The sequence below is a fragment of the Euprymna scolopes genome, chromosome 3, assembly GCF_053919585.1.
Source record: "Euprymna scolopes isolate OS-2025 chromosome 3, ASM5391958v1, whole genome shotgun sequence".
Taxonomy (NCBI): Eukaryota; Metazoa; Mollusca; class Cephalopoda; order Sepiida; family Sepiolidae; genus Euprymna; species Euprymna scolopes.
The window spans coordinates 72,698-92,958 of NC_136484.1; the positions used below are offsets into that span (position 1 = coordinate 72,698).

The 20,261-nt window shown below is 34.0% G+C and overlaps 1 protein-coding gene across 2 annotated transcripts in view; it reads left to right on the plus strand.

Annotated features, from left to right (window-relative positions):
- The window catches only part of LOC145252663 (branched-chain alpha-ketoacid dehydrogenase kinase-like), a 145,674-nt gene that overhangs the window by 60,606 nt on the left and 64,807 nt on the right, over positions 1–20,261 (plus strand). For both annotated transcript variants that reach the window (XM_080112439.1, XM_080112450.1), the window contains exons 4-6: positions 9,607–9,717; positions 16,706–16,753; positions 17,454–17,573. In XM_080112439.1, coding sequence (XP_079968565.1) covers positions 9,607–9,717; positions 16,706–16,753; positions 17,454–17,573 — 279 coding nt within the window. The remainder of the gene's footprint in view (positions 1–9,606; positions 9,718–16,705; positions 16,754–17,453; positions 17,574–20,261) is intronic.

Below are 20,261 nucleotides of genomic sequence, written 5' to 3' on the forward strand. Positions count from 1 at the left end.
TTAAAATGATATATGAAGTAAAGGTATTATAATGAAAACTTATTAAAAGAAAACTTTTTTTTTGACAAAGGAAACACCACTTATCAAGGCCAACAGGCTAGTCGAGGATAAGGGTTAAAGAGTGTATAGTGGTCAAAAGGACAATATCATAGTAATCATTAAAAGTGTAAATTTGGTAAATTGGATTACTTAAGGAGAACGCCTCATCAAGAACTTATTTACATCAGACTTGAAGACGGACGTATTGTAGTCAGCTGGAAAGCAGGTAAACGGAAGAGAGTTCCACAGGTGTGCAGTTCTGAGAAAGAAGCTTTGTTCATGGAATGTACATTTAGGTTTAAGCACAGATAAAGAGTGGGGGGGAACTTATTGATAGTGTTTACACCCAAACGAGTGTTTCTCATGAATGTTTGGCGAAGGGGGACCATAGATTGGAGCTCAGACAAGCACTTGCCATAAAAATAACAATAAAACAGAGACAGGCTCGCAATGTCTCTTCTGTGAGAGAGAGGTTGTAGGGAAGAGAAAAGGGCATCCCCCACTAGGCTACGAAGTCTATTCTGAACTCTGTTAAGACAAAATAAGGTCTTCCTAGCAGCTCCTGCCCAGATGTGACAGCAATACTACATCTTGGATGTATCTGGCTTTTATATAAATAGAGAATTGCATCAGCAGTGAGATATGTACTGGATCGATAGAAGAATCCCATCATTTTTCCAGTGACCTTGACAACGGATTTGATGTACGTATTCCATTTTAGATCAGGAGTCAAGATCAAGTCAGAAGCTTGTCAAAACATGGAGCTTCCCCAAGACGAGGGCCATTCATTTCAGTTGATGCCAGATGAAGATCAGAACATTGATGATGCAAAGATGCATTAAAAGTAACCAGCCACTTTTCTTTTCCATTTTACCACATGCTCAAGATCAGAAGAGAAAGAATCAGAGAGAATTTGGTCATTTATGGTCTTTAATGTGCTGCCATAGATGGTAGTATCATCAGCAAAAATGTATACGAATGATCTAAAGATGTGATTTGGAAGATCATTAATATAGATCAGGAAGAGAGTTGGACCCAGGATGTAGCCCTGAGAGACTCCAGCATTAATACTATGAGCTTCTGATTTCTGGCCATCAACCACTACTCTTACAAACCTATCAGGGAGAAATGATTTAATAATTGAAAAGACATTTCCAGCTATACATATCTGGAGATCTTGTGAAGTAGACCTTTATGCCATACCCTATCAATGGCCTTTGATATGTCAAGAGCAATTGCCCTACAAAGGAAGCCTCCATTGAGAGTTTCGCTAATCCTATGAGAAATAACCATAAGCAGATCTGCTGTAGATCTAGCAGAATGGAAACCATATTGCATGTGACTAAGAAGGTTATTTTTGCTGAAGTGGATGATTACTTCTCTATTTAACACAGATTCAAGTAACTTACTCATGACGCACAGGAGACTTATAGATCTGTACTGAGAGGGAGATGACCTATCACCTAAATTCTTAAATACTGGGCATACCGATGAAATTTTCCAAGGTATTGGGAAGCAATTCTCCTTAAGACAATGCTTAAACAGCTTCGTAAGTATGGGAGCTAGTTCTGATTAAAGCTTTTTGAGCACTATAATAGGAATGCTGTTGGGGCCAGTTGCTTTACTGGAATCAAGGTTTTTGATTAGCTTGGCAACATCACGCACAGATATTTGTATGCCGCATAGTGTGTTTTCTGATACAGGAGAAAATATGGGGAATTGGTAGCTTTGGTTGCATAGAGTGGAATTAGCTACAACGTTCTTGGCAAAGAGTTTGGCTTTGTCTGATGCTGACGAGATTACCTCAGGTCGATTCATGATAGTTTCGATAGAGCACGCTTCTGTTCAGGATCCTGTTTGCTATTTGTCAAAACTTGTGGGGACCAAGTCATTGCTCAGCCACTTCGAACTTGACGAACTGAGCATACAACTCTCTCGCGTTCTTCATTACTCTTTTACAATGGTTGCTCGCAGCCCTAAAAGCGGTTTTAGTCTAAGTACATCTGTTACGTTAGACATAGTTCAGAACAAGTTGTGAGGAAAAGATCTAGGAGACTTGCATATTGACCTTCAGTATCGGGCACAGGGGTGGGTTTGTGAACAATTTGAGTGAGGTCATAAGCAATGGAGAAATCGTGACAGAATCTCCCCTTCATCATTTGTCTTATTTGAGGGGGTTAAGCATTCTACATTGTGAATATTGAAGTCTCCACAGATGTGAATGTTAGCCAAAGGATGAGCAAATAGGATGTGGTCAATTATCTCAGATATGCTCTTAAAGATAGTAACTCCACTGTTGTGGGGGCGATAGAGGGCAAATATAAACGCAGTTGTGTGAGCAAGTGCAACCTGGAAGCACATTTAGGATAATTTAGGATCTTCTCTAGAGATGTCCCTACCACATGGAAAGCCATCTTTAATGTAGGCACATATTCCATGCCTATGGCGATCTTAGGGGTCAGATTTAGATATTAAGTTAGAGTATCCTTTAATTCCAAATTCTTCTAGGGAAATAGTTGGTCCAATGCCAGTTTCACTTAGGAATGACAGGTCTGGTTTAGTCTCCTGTAATTGGGTTTAAACCTCCGCAAGGTTGGAACGTAGACCACTGATGTTGGAGAAGGAGACATGATAGCAGAGGGCTACGTTGGAAGCTGAAGATCTGGGTTTAATCGCCTAGTTTAATGGAAAGTTTTCATGATGATTTTTTGAGATTTGTGGAATAGGTCGACAGACTTGATTAGTGTAGGGCAAAGCGGGAAAGTAAGAGAGAAAAAGAAGCAAAGAAATATTTTTTTTAGCACATAATAAGGTAAAGCTGTAACAATTACCCACTAATATGGTATCGAAAAGCCCCACTAGAAGCTACTGCATGGTCCAGAATCAATTCACCATATGGCAATACAGCAGTTCCAGTACTTTGCACCTGCTGATAGGACAGCCTCTTAAGTGGTTAAACCAAAGTTCGAATTCCTGACTATCAGGCAGATCGCATCAGCCCATATAAAACGTTTACCCCCAGCACCCTTACTAGTGACATGGCCACAAGGATAGACATAGAAACACAAATTTTCCGACATCTCTGGCAACTATTCATGCAAGATACTGCAAGCCTACAATACAGCTTCTTCTTTTTCTTTCGTCATAAAAATCACCCATTAAAAATGAGAACTGAGTGACAAATAAGGAGAAGCGAGAGTTACATGAGCTGCCAATAACACATCCTCAATGCATTGTCTACTCTCCATTAAAAAGAAAAATAATAATATTAAGAAATGTACATAATATAAGTTCATTTTATGGGTTTAAGTGGATATATAGTGATTAGGATATACTCTAACTAAAAAAAATAGAATTTTAGAATTCATTTATGCTATATTTTAAAATCAATTTGCTAGATTTTAATGAATACATGCATGGACGACAGAATCTGTTCTTAAATAAAACAAGTAAACTAATAAATATATCAATTAAAGAACTGCAATATATATAAAAATAATTAATATTTGCCTAGAATAAAACTGAAAACATAACAATTAAACAAGTTATCATTTAACACCTTCCCTCTCAATGAAAATTATTAAAGATATTTTTTACTTTTGATTCAGGCCAGCGTTCTGGATAAAGTTTAAAAATGAGCCATTTTAGAAACACTACTTTTGTTAATTGCAGATTGATTTTGTGACATTTTAAGAATATGAGATAAAGAGAAGAGAGGGAGGGAGATGAGGTGAAAAGAATAGAAATTTTCGAATCTATTTAGTCTATATTTCAATGAATACATGCATGACAGAATTTGTTACTAAATAAAACAAGTAAAATAAATATATCAATTAAAGAACTGCAATAAATATAAAAATAATGAACATTTACCTAGAATAAAACAGAAAACATAACAATTAAACAACTGTAAACCAAAATTAAAAATTCTGCATGAACCTTCTTGTCAACCTTATACAAGAAACTAAATCTGATTCTGTTTCAGAATGAATATATTACAAAATTTCTCTTGTATTATTATAGATTAACACCGTCTGCTCATCCCAAACTCTAAAACATGAGAGTATACATTTTTAGGCAATTATGTGTTAACACTTTGAAAAATTTGTCAGAAAGAAAAAATAATTAGAATTTAATGTAAAATAATCCACAATTTCTGGCCATTTTAGCATTTTAGAGTAGTTAACTGATAAAATTCTCTATAGAGGAATAGTAACAAACTTTCAAAATAATGGAGGGTTTATAAGAGGGGGTTATGAAAAATAGCCATTTCATAATATAGTGTTAACATTTTTATTATTGATTTACTAAAATCTCTTTAAATATATCATGATTATTATTTGTTAATGCATCTGAAATTTCCAAATAAAATGGTTGTATTTTAAGGATAGGTGCTTTCATTTTTTAAATATGACAACTTTAGTAGAACTGCCTTGAAATCTGTGCTTGGGTTACATGTCATAATTATGTATTTATAATGTTAAACAGTATCAGTGGTGTGTATAATGTATCAGTGTGGAATGTGTGTGCACTAGTGTTTAACACAAAGAACATTTCAGCCATAACATATTATCATCATCATCATGCAGTTCGTCAGTCTTGACAATGACTAGTCAGGGCATCAGTGCTTTATCCTTCACTGTTGGCATAGTCCTCTTTCTGTATGAAACGTCCAGTCACAGCCACTGCATATGTGGGTTCCAGGGTTGTGTAGTTGATAGTGTTTAGCTCTAAGATTTCTCCAATCTTTCTCTCTATTTCTTCCTTTCCTTTGTGGAGACTGTTCTGCCAGCTACTTGTTTCTTCCAACTCTCAACATTGATGTTCATGACCTTCAGGTGCCAGTTTGTTCCACTAGACATTAGTATTGAAGGTTCACAGGGTGACTATCTGATGCGCAACAGGAAGTTTAGAGAACAGGTCGCCTGTTCTCTAACAGTATTTTCAAATATGTTTAACATTTTCCTATTTCCTTTCAAATTCATTTTTCAATAAACAGAATTAAATCATCAAATTCCTTTTTTCAATAACATTACTAAACAATGAATTCCTTTTCAACACATCTTATTTATTTTAAACTCAATCGGAATTCTCCTGGATCTTAATTCCAAACTTAACTTCCCAGGTACAAATTCTCGGACTATCCTATCTCATTTTTACTTACAAGAACAGGCGACCTGTTCTCTAACATCCCTTCTATCCTTATTTTCAAAAAATGTACGCATTTTTAAATTCTAGTACATTTTTTCTCTATATCTACACAACCACATGGCTAAGAAAGATCAGGCTAAAAAAAAATCCTTTAGTCAGCCCTTTCCAACTGACTTCACAATTATTATTTATTTTTATTAGATCAGACCCTCTCTGATCTTCTTGGCATTTACTTTTTGGGTGTAGGGTATTCCTCCCCCGATCCACGTCAGCTGCTTTATCCAACCACCCTTATGCCGTAAACTAGACGTCTCACGTTGCCTCTTTCGAAATTGATGACTCCTTTTGTCCAAAAGTACCCTGATCGTATACTTTGCCCAGTTGTTCTATTAAGTAGTGCTTTGTTTTCATTTTTTAACTATCTTAACTTTTCCGGGACATCTCAAAGCTCATAATTAATCTTCATGGTTGGCTTCCAATTTTTTTTTTTTTTTTTTTAAGATATACCTTTTCCTCACACTGATACACTTGGATTTCCTTGCTTGGACTCTTGGAATTTGATGAAGATTTAGAAGATATCACCCTCAACTAATTAACCCCCAACCCTGTGCCATCATTCCTATTTGCGCACTAAATTTCTCCTTGTCTCCACAATCTCCTTGTCTGATTTTGTGGTGTGGCATGTCCCGCCAGTCATGTAGTAGGTACATGTCTATGTCACAGGAGTTGTTTCCGTCTGCTATTTATTGGCTTACAGGTAATTTGTTTAGCATACGGATCGGTATTCCGTAATTGTATATGTAATGTGGTAGTTCAACCATGGTTCCTACAGTCGGTTGAATGTCTCTGAAAGTATTGTTAGGTACGTCTGTTAAATCTTCCAGGTTGCCGTAACCTATGAACTGTCCTTTGTCTATGTATGCTTGGAACCATGGTTGCGGGTTTGGTATGAAGACTTCCTTGTTATTCTTTGTTAGCCATTCTCCGCAGATGACGTTGTTGATTTCGAAGCCTATACTTTTTACTCTGTATGCCGTTGCTGTGTTCATGATTGCCTCCCATTGTTTTGTTTTTTTTACCCATGTTGTCATAAAGTATGGTACGATGTAGTGCTTGGATTCCGGTTAAGCCCAGGCGTATTCACTGATGTATTGGTATTTTCCGTTACTTTTGTATCTTTTGAAGGTAGCCCGGCAAGCGTTCATGTCGCTGGTTTTGATCATGTTTTTGAATGTTCTTTTTAGTGTGTATGTTCGTTGGATGTTTCCTGTTGCTGTGGGCAGGTGAGGTCCGATGTGGATACCCTCCCATCCATTAGATCCTGATTCCGAGTTTTGTTCATTAATACCCTCGTCCATTTGTAGCCTATGTATATTGTCAGTGCTATCAGCAGCACCCATGGCGGTATTATCTCGGAAATAGTTGTCCAATCCAAGTGTGTGTTTGGCCCTGATAGCGGTATGAGCAGCAGTTCCGATGATTCCTGTGTTCTGACTGTTTTGGATGAATTCAGCATCGGCGTCCTCTGTAGTGGTGTCTGGATAGTCGTATGCAAGGTTGTGTAGTTTTGCTGCTGGATTGAGTTTATTTCGTGAAGTGTTTTAAAATTTTTTGCGGTCTGTCCCTGGTCCTAGAAATTCTATCCAGGTACTGTGAATTCTAGTTTTGTGCGGCCTCTTTTCAGCGGAGGAGGCATAATGAATTGTTTCTGTGGGGTGTTTTCTTATATAGCTAAATGTAGGTCATTATGTGTAACTATTGTGTCATATTTATTTATAGCTGGATAATATTTTATTGTTATCTAAGGTCTGGTTACTAGTAATGGCACTATTACTTTTACATTAATGGGTCTAAGGTCTGGTGTACAATTACTACACGATTCTACCAGTGAAAAAAAAATTCAATACCACGTTGGTAGAATGGTGTAGTAATTGTACACCAGACCTTAGACCCATCCATGTAAAAGTAAAAAAATACAAATATCAATTATTAAAAAAGAAAATCTCTCTTTTGGCTTATCACATCTATAAAAACTTCTCAAAAATACCCGTTTACGTAATTGCTATTTTTGTCCCATTCTAAAATTCTAAATTATTCTAGGCCAACCATCTTATCAGTATCATCTTATTTTTCCTAAATTATTTCCATTTTAATGTATATACCTAATAATGACTTTGAATTCCTGTCGCAAAAATACAATAACATTTACATACATTCAAGACATTTTACAATATATAAAAACATTTTCAGAAAAAAATATGTTACATTATACATTTCTATGATTTTCACAAACAGTTTTAACTTTTCTCAAGAAAAGAAAAAAAATATTTTCTGTAACAATCAAAGTCTGTTTGCAACAAAAAAAAATCATCCCTTTTTTTTCCAAAACCAAAACAAATAAAACACATTAAAAGCTGGAAAGTTCTGCATCTTTTTTTTTTTGACAAAACCCATATTTTTGTTTCCGAACAAACACGGTCTTAAGTGCAACGATACCTTTGACTTTGATTGACATTTGTCAACAATCCATGCAGCCAGACATTGACACAAATTTTCAATGACACAATTCATGTGCTTCTGTATATTTTCCAAACATTTCTTCTGCTTATTTTCTGTGTGTTTGTGTATTTTAACCGAGTTTCGATGATTTTCAAAACAACATTTCTTTTCTTGCTCGTGGAATATCTTAACATATAAACAATCTTTTTTTTTTTTTTAATGAATTACTCATGGCCTTGTTTTGAACTGTGATTACGACTGTTTTCTTTTGCGGCATATCGATACCTTTTTTTTTTTTTTTTCTTATATACTTTCTCAGTATGTGTGTATTTCTTTTTCTCTGTGTATTTGTGTGTGTGCGTTTTTCTTTTTTTTTTTTTCTTAATTATTTTTTTTTCATTTCGTCTTGTATTTTTTTCTGTGGTTTATTTTTTTCTGGACTCTACACGTTGTGTTTTTTCCGTGGTAACCGAAGTTCTTTTTTTTTTTTTCTGCAAGAAAAAAAAAATGGTCACGGGCATCAAATTATACGTTTGTTATATAGTGATCTTATTAAAATGACGAATTATATATTTGTTGTGGCGTGTTCGTCTTAGAGTGTTCATATTAGTGAGATAGAGACAGGATACATTTTAAAGAAGAGACGGGAACATGTAATACGCAATGAGAGGGGGATAGATATATAGATAAAAGAGAGATTGATATTTATACAGTTCTGGCAGTTCTGGGAATGTTTCAATTATCAGCTACCTAGGGTTGTCCACTCTTCCCCCTTGCTCTACCAAAACAAACATGACAATTGTATTTTTTTATTTGCTTTCTTAAGCCATTATTGAAACTGAACTTTGTTTTGAACTTCTTTTTTGACATAAGACATGAATGATTACTGAGATTTCTACAGACGTTAGTCAGACTTTTTCTTGCCAACAGTCAATTCTACTTTATTTAATGATTCATTTTTTCTGATATGTAACAATTTGGGACATCTAGAATTCTTACCTAGTGTCAGTCGCACCTGACTCACAGTGGCTGCCCACCAAGATAGTTTGATGTCACCTGGGATTAGAAATAGCGTTACATATTTATCTATTTGTTTCCAAACTGGCATTTCTAACATTTTTTACTTAGCTATGCCAACTACATAGCTAAACTAGTTAACATACTCCATTCTTTGCAACTATGGCTCTCCAGTCTGTTACATTTTGATCCTGTCTAAAATGTAAAGGTTACTGGTTAGTGCACCATCCCATATGTGACAACAATACTCGATGGATGTGCGATTGTGACTTTGTAGAAATATAAAATATTGACAGGCATAAGAAATTTTTTTAGCATGCAACAACCTTGATAATGTATATGTTCCAATTCATATTATATATATGTTATTCCCACATTTTGGTCAATGTAACCTACTATTTTTAGCAGTCGAACTCTGAAATCTTCTCTGTTGAATGAAACTCTTTATATAATCCACAGAGATAGCATGCTGGGTAGATCACAATTGTATTTTTAGTGTTGCCTGCACTGGATAAAGTACTTGATAAAATTCAGTTGTAAGTTACACTCATTTGGAGATTGAAGCTTCAATGCTCTATGTGAATTAAATAAAGAGTTCTGTTCAGAATTCCGTATGGATTCCCAGTTTGGCAGAAAGATCCCAAGCTCAATAAAATACACCTGAAGGTTGGAGGTTACATCAGTTGAACTGTTGTGTGAATAGCACTCAAGATGAGAACAGTATTCTGAAAAAAAAATCTATAGTATTATTTGAATTATTCAAACTATTGTTCTCCTCTTAAGTGTTTGTACATTTTGGACAATGTAACCTTTGACTGTCTTCAGGTGTATCTAATTGATATCAGAAATAAAGTGAATATTTTTCCATTTTTACTGTATTTTGCTTTTTGCTTTTTGCAGAAATCTGCCCAATATTTACACAAAGAACTTCCTGTCCGAATTGCGCATCGAATCGGAGGATTTCGCGGCTTGCCTTTCATAGTAGGATGCAACCCCACCATCTTAAAAGTGGTAAATATATTTGGAGATTTATCTGTGCATATTTCTTTGTACAAAAACAATTTATCTACACACATGCACACAAGCGTCATTTCAAAAGTAAAACTTTGTAATTCAATGGCATGAAAATACAATGATTATGTTTGACACACACCTAATAGTACGAGGGCATTTCAAAAGTAATGCCTATTTTCTATTTTGCCTAGATGAATCAGAGAGGATTATAAATTGCATTGTCATGATAACTGAACTTATATATTCTTGACATGTAAATTTCATCTCTTTTTTTTTTTTTTTTTTTTTTTTTACACAGTGATCACCACTTATCAAGGCCCGGAAGCCACTCAGGTATAAGGGATCTCTCTGTTGCAGATATTGACAATATGAGACCCTAAGGGTTGTGCATCAGAAACAGAGATGCAACATTGAATTTCTCTATGCAAAATAAATTGAACCATCAACATTCCCTGGTATTTGTTCAACATTTATGAAGCTGGTGCAGTTAATGTCTGCACAGTTTGTCAATTTCAGAGTGGCAACATAGATATCAGTGACTTTTACAATCATCGAGCATTAAGGCTCTTGTTTATTGCTTGCAAAAGTGCATGAGAATAGTGCTGACTATGTAAAAAAAGAAATTTTGGAGCACAAAAGGTTGCTCATTTTAATAGTATCATTCCCCTCTTCATAGCTCTCCAATGTTTTAGTTTTTTATTCAAAAAGTAGGAGGCCTAACTTTTGAAACAACCTTCATATATATATATATATATATATATATATATATATATATACTAAACTACGGTTGTTGTTGGTGGCCAATCCCTAACATCCTAATGGATTTCAGAATAGACACCCCTAACCTTCTCTTGTTAAGAACGTTGTTTGGAATAGACATGACCAACCTCACCATGGTAAGAACGGCTTTCGGAATAGACACCCCATTTTATGAAGTGGGGGACTGTCCAAGAATTTGTCCCAAGTTCAACCTTAATATATGTTGTAAGCATACCCACCCGCAAAGACTATAAAAAAATTGGGGGTGGATGGCAGTGTCCTGCGTAGAGAAGTACACTTTGCACGTGCGTAGTACAGTGAATTACAGTGCATAATGGGGGTCATTATATCTAAAAAAAAAACTACTTGTCTCCACCAAAGTTAAAATAGATTGCCTTATTCAGCATAGTCTAAAACCTATAGAAGTCATCAGTTTAAAGGAAATAGTGTAGTTGGTGGTAAGGTAAAAAAAAAGTACCTAAAAAAAAGTTAATGTCTGAGCAGTGTAGAAAAGGAGTCCTGAAAAGAGAACTAAACAAAAAAAAAAGCCAATATAAAACAAATAAGTATATCCACAAATGTAATTAAGGGGAAATTTGTACTTTAGCAGTGTAAATTATTTGACAAAGGATGTAATTCAGGCTTAGAGTGTGAACATGTGTTTTATATGAAAATAAATAGTTTTTATGATTTCAAAAGTGAAAAATTATAATTAAAGAAAAATTTTTTTGGGCCTAATCACCCCAATCTAGGCTCGGTGCCACTTTGATGTCAGGGCCTACTACAACTCTCTATTAATATGAAATTTGACGGACGTTAATGAGATTTCCTCCCCCCCCCGTAAATGCCACAATGCACATTGTTTTTTTTTCATTTTAATCTCATCGATCACAAACTTAACTTTCAGATAAGAAAAAAGTAAAATTGTAAAAAAATCTTTTTTATGACTTTTATTGTTGGGGATCAGTTTTCAATTATAACGTCTACTGAATTGAACACGTACTTTGTGACCATCACCAAGAAAAATATTGTCGCAATATTTTTCTTGGTGATGGTTACAAAGTGCGTATTCAATTTAGTAAAACGTTAATGGGTAAATAATGTTAATCAAAATAATGCGTAATGGTATGTGTAACTTTTAAATAAATGTTAGCGTTAATTTTTGTAAACCTCAGTCTGTAAAATTATGGAAAAGCGACGATAGTAAAATATAAATAATTTAAAAAGAGATCAGTTCATGTTAGCATCAATTAATTTGGGGAGCAGAAACCAGATATGATCTAATAAAAGCTGCGACGTTTTTTTAAATATAAGAATTTTTTTTTTTTACATGGAGGTTGCCACTGAGAAAGAAGCTCTGTTTATGGAATCTACATTTCGATTTAGGCACAGATAAAGAGTGGGGAAAATTATTGACAGACAGACGGGGGTTTCTCGTGAAAGATTGGCGAGGGGGGATGAGAGATTGGAGCTCAGACGAGCACTTGCCATGGAAATAACGATAAAACAAAGACAGGCTCGCAATGTCTCTTTTGTGGGAGAGAGGCTGCAGGGAAGAGAAAAGGGCATCCCCCCACTAAGCTACAAAGTCTATTTTGTACTCTGTCAAGGCAGGATAGCCTGTTTTTAGTAGCTCCTGCCCAGATGTGGCAAAAGTACTCCATCCTTGGACGTACTTGGCTTTTATACAGATAGAGAATTGCATCAGTAGTGAGATATCTTCTGGAGCGGTAGAAGGATCCCCCCATTTTCCCAGCATCCTTGGCAACAGATTTGATGTACGTGTTCCATTTCAGATCAGGAGTAAAGGTCAAACCCAGAAGCTTGTCAAAACATGGAGCCTTCCCAAGACGAGAGCCATCCATTTCAATTGATGCCAGATGGGGATCAGAGTGTTGATGATGTAAAGATAGAAGCTTGGTTTTGGATGCTTTAAAAATAACCAGCCACCTCTTCCCCCACTGTACCACGGGCTCAAGATCAGAAGAGAGCAAATCAGAGAGAACCTTGTCATTTACGACCTTTGATGTGTCGCCATAGATGATGGGGGAGAGCAATGTGTTTTCCTTATGTAAATTAGATATCATATATACATATATATATACATTTTATGAAAAAAAAAAAAAAAATTAGAGTAAATTAGTGTAGTGGATTACGTCTAAAAGTTAAAATATCGTAGAGAATAAAAAAAAAATTGTGTTTGGAAATATAGCGGTGATAGATTAAATAAATAAAATGACACGAGATTACGAAAGAATCTTTTTTTTTTTTTTTAAATTAGAAATAATTGAATTGGGATAAAATAGCGTAGTAACTTAAAAGATGGTGTCTAAAAATAAGAATAGGAGGTGATAAAATGGAGTCTAAAAATAGATAATGATAAAATAAAATACAGTAAATAAGTAAAATAAAAATAATAAAATTAAGTGAAATTACAAATTTTTTTTTTTTTTCATAAAATGTATATATATATGTATATATGATATCTAATTTACATAAGGAAAACATGTTGCTCTCCCCCATCATTATATATAGCCCTAATCCTCCGACTCTCTCGTCAATGACCATCCCTCTTGAAGAAACCCGCATAAATCGGGCGAAACGTTGAGTATCCAGGTCCTTCCACCTCCATTTTATTTCATATCGTCGGATTTAATCCAGCTCAACAATCATATATATATATATATATATATATATATATATATATATATATATACATAGTAGTCCATCTTAACAATGTATTTATAAGATAAATCCCCCAAATATCCATTGTGCTTATATAATAGTGCTTAATAACAAATGGAGCTATTTATATAATTATTTATTTACACTGATATATAACAGGTTTTGCTACACTGGCATGACACTGTTTTGATCCAAGAATTAAAACAGTTCAGCAGAAACTGAACAGTCAGCAATGGTACACCCCTGAATCTGCTGACACCATTGCACACAGAAACCACTAATAGCCTTAATTAAATATGATAGATATTTTGAAACTAATGTTGCCATTAGAATTGCCATCAATCACTTCAAAAGGATTACAGAAAATGCAAGAGTCAGATGCTAAATCCATCAAGTTCAAAATAGAAGAATAGTAACTTGGTTCCCATGAATTTTGGTCAGTAACAAACAAGGTCCTGAAAAGATGTATGTCCTCTATTCCAACCATCATTAACCAGCCTGAAGTGATTTTGTTAGCATCAGACAAAGCCAAACTCTTTGCCAAGAATGTTGCATTAGGACAACCTACCTCCTGAATTTCCTGCCAATACTGAAAATATTCTGAGCGAGTTCCACATGTCTGTTTGTGACACAAGCTGTTTAATTGATGTCTAAAGAAGAAATTACAAAATATCTGATATTTCCCAACACCTTAGAAAACCACATTAGTTGGCCCAATCTTTAAAAATACTGGAGATCAGTCTTTTATATCTCAGTTCAGACTAATTAATCTTCTGTGTTTCATACAAACAACTTACTCAATGAACTGTAATATGATTTTCGTCCTGCGAGATATACAGCTGATGTACTGACGGTAATTTCACATAAAATTAATTAATCTCTGAAGAGGAATAGATTTTTATAGATCAAAGGCATTTGATAAGGTTTGGCATAAAGGTTTACTTCAGAAGATTTCCAGCTGTGGAATATCTGGAAATGTAATCTCAACCATCAAATTTTTTCTCTCTGATAGGTTTTTACAAGAAGTTGTCGATAGGCAGAAGTCTGAAGTTCAAAATATTACTGCTGACATGTCTCAAAGATCTATCCTGGACCCAACTCTCTTGCTTATCTTCATCAATGATCTCCCAAATCATATTCTAAGTTCATCAACAACATATATGCAGATGACACTACCATCTATGGCAACACTTCAAATGCCAACAACAACCAAGATCTTTCTGAGTTTCTCTCTTTCGACCTTGAACATGTGGTGCAATGAGGCAAAAGGTAACTGATTAATTTTAATGCACCCAAAACCAAGCTTCTATCTTTTCACCATAAACACTTGGATCCCCACTTGATCAATTGATATGAATGGCTCTTATCTCAAAGAAGCTCCCTGCTTTAACAAACTTCTGGGTCTGACCTTTAATTTTGACCTGAAATGGAAGACTTGCATCAAATCAGTTGCCAAAGTTGCCGAACAAATGGTTGTGATTTTACTACTTCAGAAGATATCTCACTTTCAGTGCAATCCTCTATCTGTATAAGAGTCAGATACATCCTAAAATATAGTACTGTTGCTACATTTGGGCAGAAGTGGCTCAAAGCACCCTATTCTGCCATGACAAAATTCCAAACCGGTTTCAAAACCTAGTCTGTGATGCCCTTTTCTGTTCCCTGCAACCTCTTTCCCACAGAAGAAATGTTGCAAATTTGTCTGCTCTATCATTATTTTCATGGCAAGTACTCATCTGAGCTTTACTCTATGGTCTCTCTTGCGAAATTCTTACAAAACAACGCTCATCTTGCTACAACAACTACCAACAATTTCTCCCAATTTCTGTGCAGAAATCTAAATGCAAATTCTATGAACCAAGCTTCTTTCCTAGTACTGCCCTCATGTGGAACTGGTTTCACTGGCCTGCTTTTCAGCTGACTATATTATGGCTTTCTTCAAGTTCAATGTAAATAAGTTCTTGTTGAGCCGTCCCCTTAAATAATCAAATTATGCTCAACTTCCACCATTAAAGATCACTATTCTTTTGTCCTAGTGACCATCACACACACTCATTAACCCACATTCTCGAATGGCCTACTTACCTTGATCAGTGGAGACCTGCCCTTGTAAAAACAAGCAAAAAAAACTTATTAATGATGAAGATCTTATCAGGCAAAAATTTATCTTTAGATGTTCATATTGGAAGGTGAAAAAGATAAGCAACTTTGATTAAAAACTGAAAGGAATATGATCCAGCTGTACTATAATATTTAAAAAAGCTGTTACTAAGTTCTGAGCTCAAAAAGTTGAACAGCTATTTTTAAAAATGAATTTGTATGTTGTAGGGTTGTATGGAAAAATGAAAGAGAGACATGCAGACATGAATGAAAGAAGGGGGAAGAAGAGAATCTTGGTTTCATTTTTTTCTCCTTTCTCTACTTGAATGAATGATCATAATTAAACATTGTCATTTCAGTGTAGCAAAAGTTATATACCTACAGACACTAGTGTTTCGTGCATATCCAATCATCAGTGTATGAAGTGATTACTGCTGGTTGAGAGATTCAAACCCAGTCAACAAAGCCACCTTTGACCTAGCAGGCTAACGTCATTCTTCCAGACCACTGGCAATTAACATATGTCATGTCCATTTCAACAATCATCATAGTTCTGATTTAAAGTATTATTGTGAGAACGGAGACAATGTAGTGTGCAAACATAATAATAAACTTTAATAAAATTAAATAAACAAGATAAACATATAAATAGTACCAAATACTTTCATCTACATGACCTGGTACGGTCCCAAACAATTCAGTTGATGTGACCTGACATGATCCTGAACAACTCCATCAATACAATCCCAAACACCTCCGTCGAAATGACCTGACACGATCTCAAACAACTCTGGTATAAATAACCTGACATGATCTTGAATAACTTTGTCAAAGCGATCTGGTACCAGAGCAACCTTGGCAGTCTCTTGCTGAACCACTCTGGCATTGGCTTGTTATAGACTTTGACACACAATTTTTGAGCACTTTCCAGCATGCTTGTCACAAAGATTTGGTTCCAATGATACCAGAAATTGAGAGATATTTTTTGGCTATTAAATTGTTAGAGAAATGTTTGCATCATTCCATTAGGTGATAAAAAAGCAACTAAAAATTATTTTCATTTATGCAGATTTTGTATTTATCATTATGGATCAATTTTATCATTATAATGCACCCAATATACAGTAGTGGTCGCCTTGCATAGCCCAGTCATAAAATATGCTTAAATATGATATTTTAATTCGTTGTACCCAATTCCTAATGTATCATAGATGCATATGTGAATCTCAAAATACCATGGCCGACTCATGACTTCTAGATCCAAAGGTGATCACTCTTTTTTTTCGATCCAAGGGAAGGAACTATGTTCTTAGGTTGATCCTACCAGAGATGCACTTTCAAAAAATAAAGACATAGATAGACAGACATAATGAATTTTATAAATTAGATTAATAATTCATGTAATAAATTCATTAATTTTTTTTTTATCTTTGTTTTACAGCATGAAATGTACATCCGGGCCTTTAATATTCTGTCTGAATTTCCCTCTGTAAGTTGACAGACCATGGCATTGGCTTCATATTGCAGTGAATGCCATTTTTTAACATTTTTTTGCTATATCTTTATATTCTTTGTTCAGGACTTTTAGATAAGGTGTTCTAGATATAAATATCACGATTTTTTACTACATATTATTATTATTATCTACTTATTATTATATATATTATCTATTATTTCAAATTAATGGTTCTCATATTGTATTAATTTTATACTAGGTCTACTTAGTAATTGATTCACATCCAATGTATGTGCTGGCTCCTAAGATTTAAGTTATTTCCTACAAAAAAACAACTTTTAATTGTGAAATTTACCATATCTACAAGGTTTTCTTTTCCTTTTATTTTAAACTTTTAAAAAATCTGTTTAAAAAGTAATAATTGTTTTCATTAATACTTAAAAAAAATCGAAAAATTCATGAAACTTAGCATACTTTTTATTTTCTTAACATTTTCTTTAAATTTTTCAATAATTTTTTCCTTCTTTTTAATTTTACAATTATATTATATTCATAAAAGCAAGATTATTTTTTTCATTGAAAAATTTGACCAGTAGAAAAAACAAAAAAACGAATATTCGTCTGGTACCTTTGAGCAGTTTACGCAACCTGCCCAGAATATGCTAATGATAACATGGCTCTTTTTTTTGCATATTTCTGCCATATGAAGTGGCATTTTATTTTTACATTTTAGATCCATAATTTTGAAGATGAACAGAATTACAGTATGACACTGCGAAAACTCCTAGATGATCACAAAGATGTTGTTTCACTTTTGGCTGAGGGACTTGGTGAATCTCGAAAACACATTAAGGTAAGACAGCAGGAGCATTTACTAGATTTAAGAACTCTTGCATCTTGCGACACATGAGGCAGTCAAATATACCAGTGTTTTCAATCAAGGGGTGGTATGCTCTCGTTTCATCCAATATAACTAAGAAAAAGTCCTAAGTAATTGACCATTGTATTTTGAGTATCATCTACTCTGAGGATTTAATCTCCAACCTCTGGAAGTGTAACTTTTTAAAACTGAAATTTTACCAAGTACTCTATCTACTACACCAAGAGTCCTTGTGAAAATAACATTTAAGATAAGAACAGTAATCTGAAGAATTCAAATAATGCAATCCTCATCTAAAAAATTAAGTAATGTAAATTGTTGCAATATACAATGCAAGAATACCAGGTGCTGTATGTAGGAGGACGTTGACATCTCTGTAATAACTGCAAAACCCTAGGGTCATCATCTCCTTTGACTGTGATAAACATGCGACTGAGAACTGTTTGTGAATTTTGTATTCCCATGAAACTTCCGCTTTGTATAAATTATAGAAATCCAATGAAAGGCTTCACTTCAAATTTCTTATAATTATTGTATATCCTGTTATTTATTGTATCAGTCTGGGTTAGTGTACTACCAGCTATATGCAAGAACAATAATACTAGTGAATAAATTTCAATTTTAAGTGAACAACAAAGGTGTTAGATATAATCTTTTTTTAAAATTTTCTGATCCATATCGAAATCGACAAAATGTTGCATCTCTGCGCCTATTTTACAAGTATTTTAATGACCTCTAAGCCCTTGTATCCTCCTCAACGTAAGTACTCCTGACAAACCCGACAAGCAAAAAAATCCTACCCCTACACAGTAGAGATCCCTAGATGGCAGAAAGCCTAGTTTCTTCCCTCAAATTGCTAAACTTTGGAATTCCATCTAGAGTCCCTGCTTTCATGACTGTACTGTGTAAAGAGACATCTTGCTGCTCAACTCCCAACACATCATCCCAGTAAATTATGTCCCAAATAGTAGCTTCCTATATCCGAATGGCACTGTGCCTTGTTTGAAATGAAGAAGCAATAAAAAAATAAATGAGGGTTACTCACATAACAACTAATTTATTTTGATCAAATACTGAATAATATTGCATCATTATAATATTTTTTTATAGATTAGAGTTAAATGTTTACCATTTATAAACAAAGTCCTTATATTTATTGTATCAACCATGCTCCAAAAAGTTACCGACCCGTGTTAAATGATGCATTTGAGGTTAATAGAATAATAATGCTTCATACAAAAAGTGCACAAGCTAATTCATAAGCTAATTCATCAAGCTCAAAACTGATGCTCTAAAGTGTTTGTTTTTTTTGTTTTTTTTTTGACAAATGTGAAAATTTCCAGGTAAATATATGAGAAACGTTTAGAAACTTGATGAATTTCTTTAACTTCATATTTTTTTAATGCATAAAGATATTGATCTGATTTTTTTAATGAGAATTTTTTCTAGTTTAGTAATAAGTTTGCTGAATATTACTAGCAGATGCACCTGGCATTGTTTGGTTTAAAATGTAACATCAAATTCCTTTAAAAAAATAAAGGAAAAAAAACAGAAAGAAAGACATGTTATTTTTGCTATTATGTTTTTCTAAACTGTTCACTTCTTGTAAGTAAAGAATAATACTTGAGCTGAAATCAGAACCAAAATGGTTAAAACAGTGAGTCAAGTATTATAACCATTAGAGCATCTTGACACAATCTTTACAAATTTTTTCTAACCAGATTATTCTTAACATAAAGAACCTGTCATGTTTCACAGCCACCCACACATACATATCCGTAAAACAGTTGACAAACAGATAAAAATCCGATCACTCCCACATATCAATTTTTCAGTTTTGACCCATTAGCAGTCCTTTTTTCTGGATGAAAATGGATTAAAAAGTTTTCCACCTGTCTGAATGCCCTATATACAAAATTTCAAGTTTGTAGATAAAAAATTTGTTTAATATATAGGTTAAGAAGTGTCCTCAGACACACACATACACACACACATTCTCATTTTCATAGATATATAAATTATATTATTTTTACTTAATTGGTTGATAATCAATTTATTTATTCATTTTATTTTTGCTAGTTTATACTATTTAATTTTTTTTATTTTATTAATAATTTTTCTTGCATTTATTTATAAATAATTCTCATTTTTTAAAATTTATTTTTGATAATCTTATTGAAACGATTAATTGAACTAATGAAGGGAGACAACTTTGTCAAATAATTAAAAGGAGACAACTTTGCCAAATGGTTAAAGCTTTGTCTAATGGTTGGGTCTTTTTTTTAGGTTACAATAGTTTTAATATTATTTTAACTTTTATATTATGTGTATTTATAAATATTTGTTTTGAATTTTAATTTAATTGACTCTTGGCAAAGTTAAATCTAAATTCAGTTCTCAAAAACTGTTCATGGGGAGTTGGAACTTGGACTCTTTCATGGTTTAAAAAGTTGGACTCTTGATTTTATCAAGAATGGACTAGATGCATGCCAGCTCAACATTTGGAGTTTTTAAAATGCTTCTTCACTATTAAAATAAATTTCCGCTTTACATACAGCATTCAATTTCAGCACCAAAGGTCCAAGTCATTTTAACTCCTTTTATCTAAAGAGGATGTGCCTATTGTTTTATTGTACTTAACACCCGGGTAGCTGGTTGCTA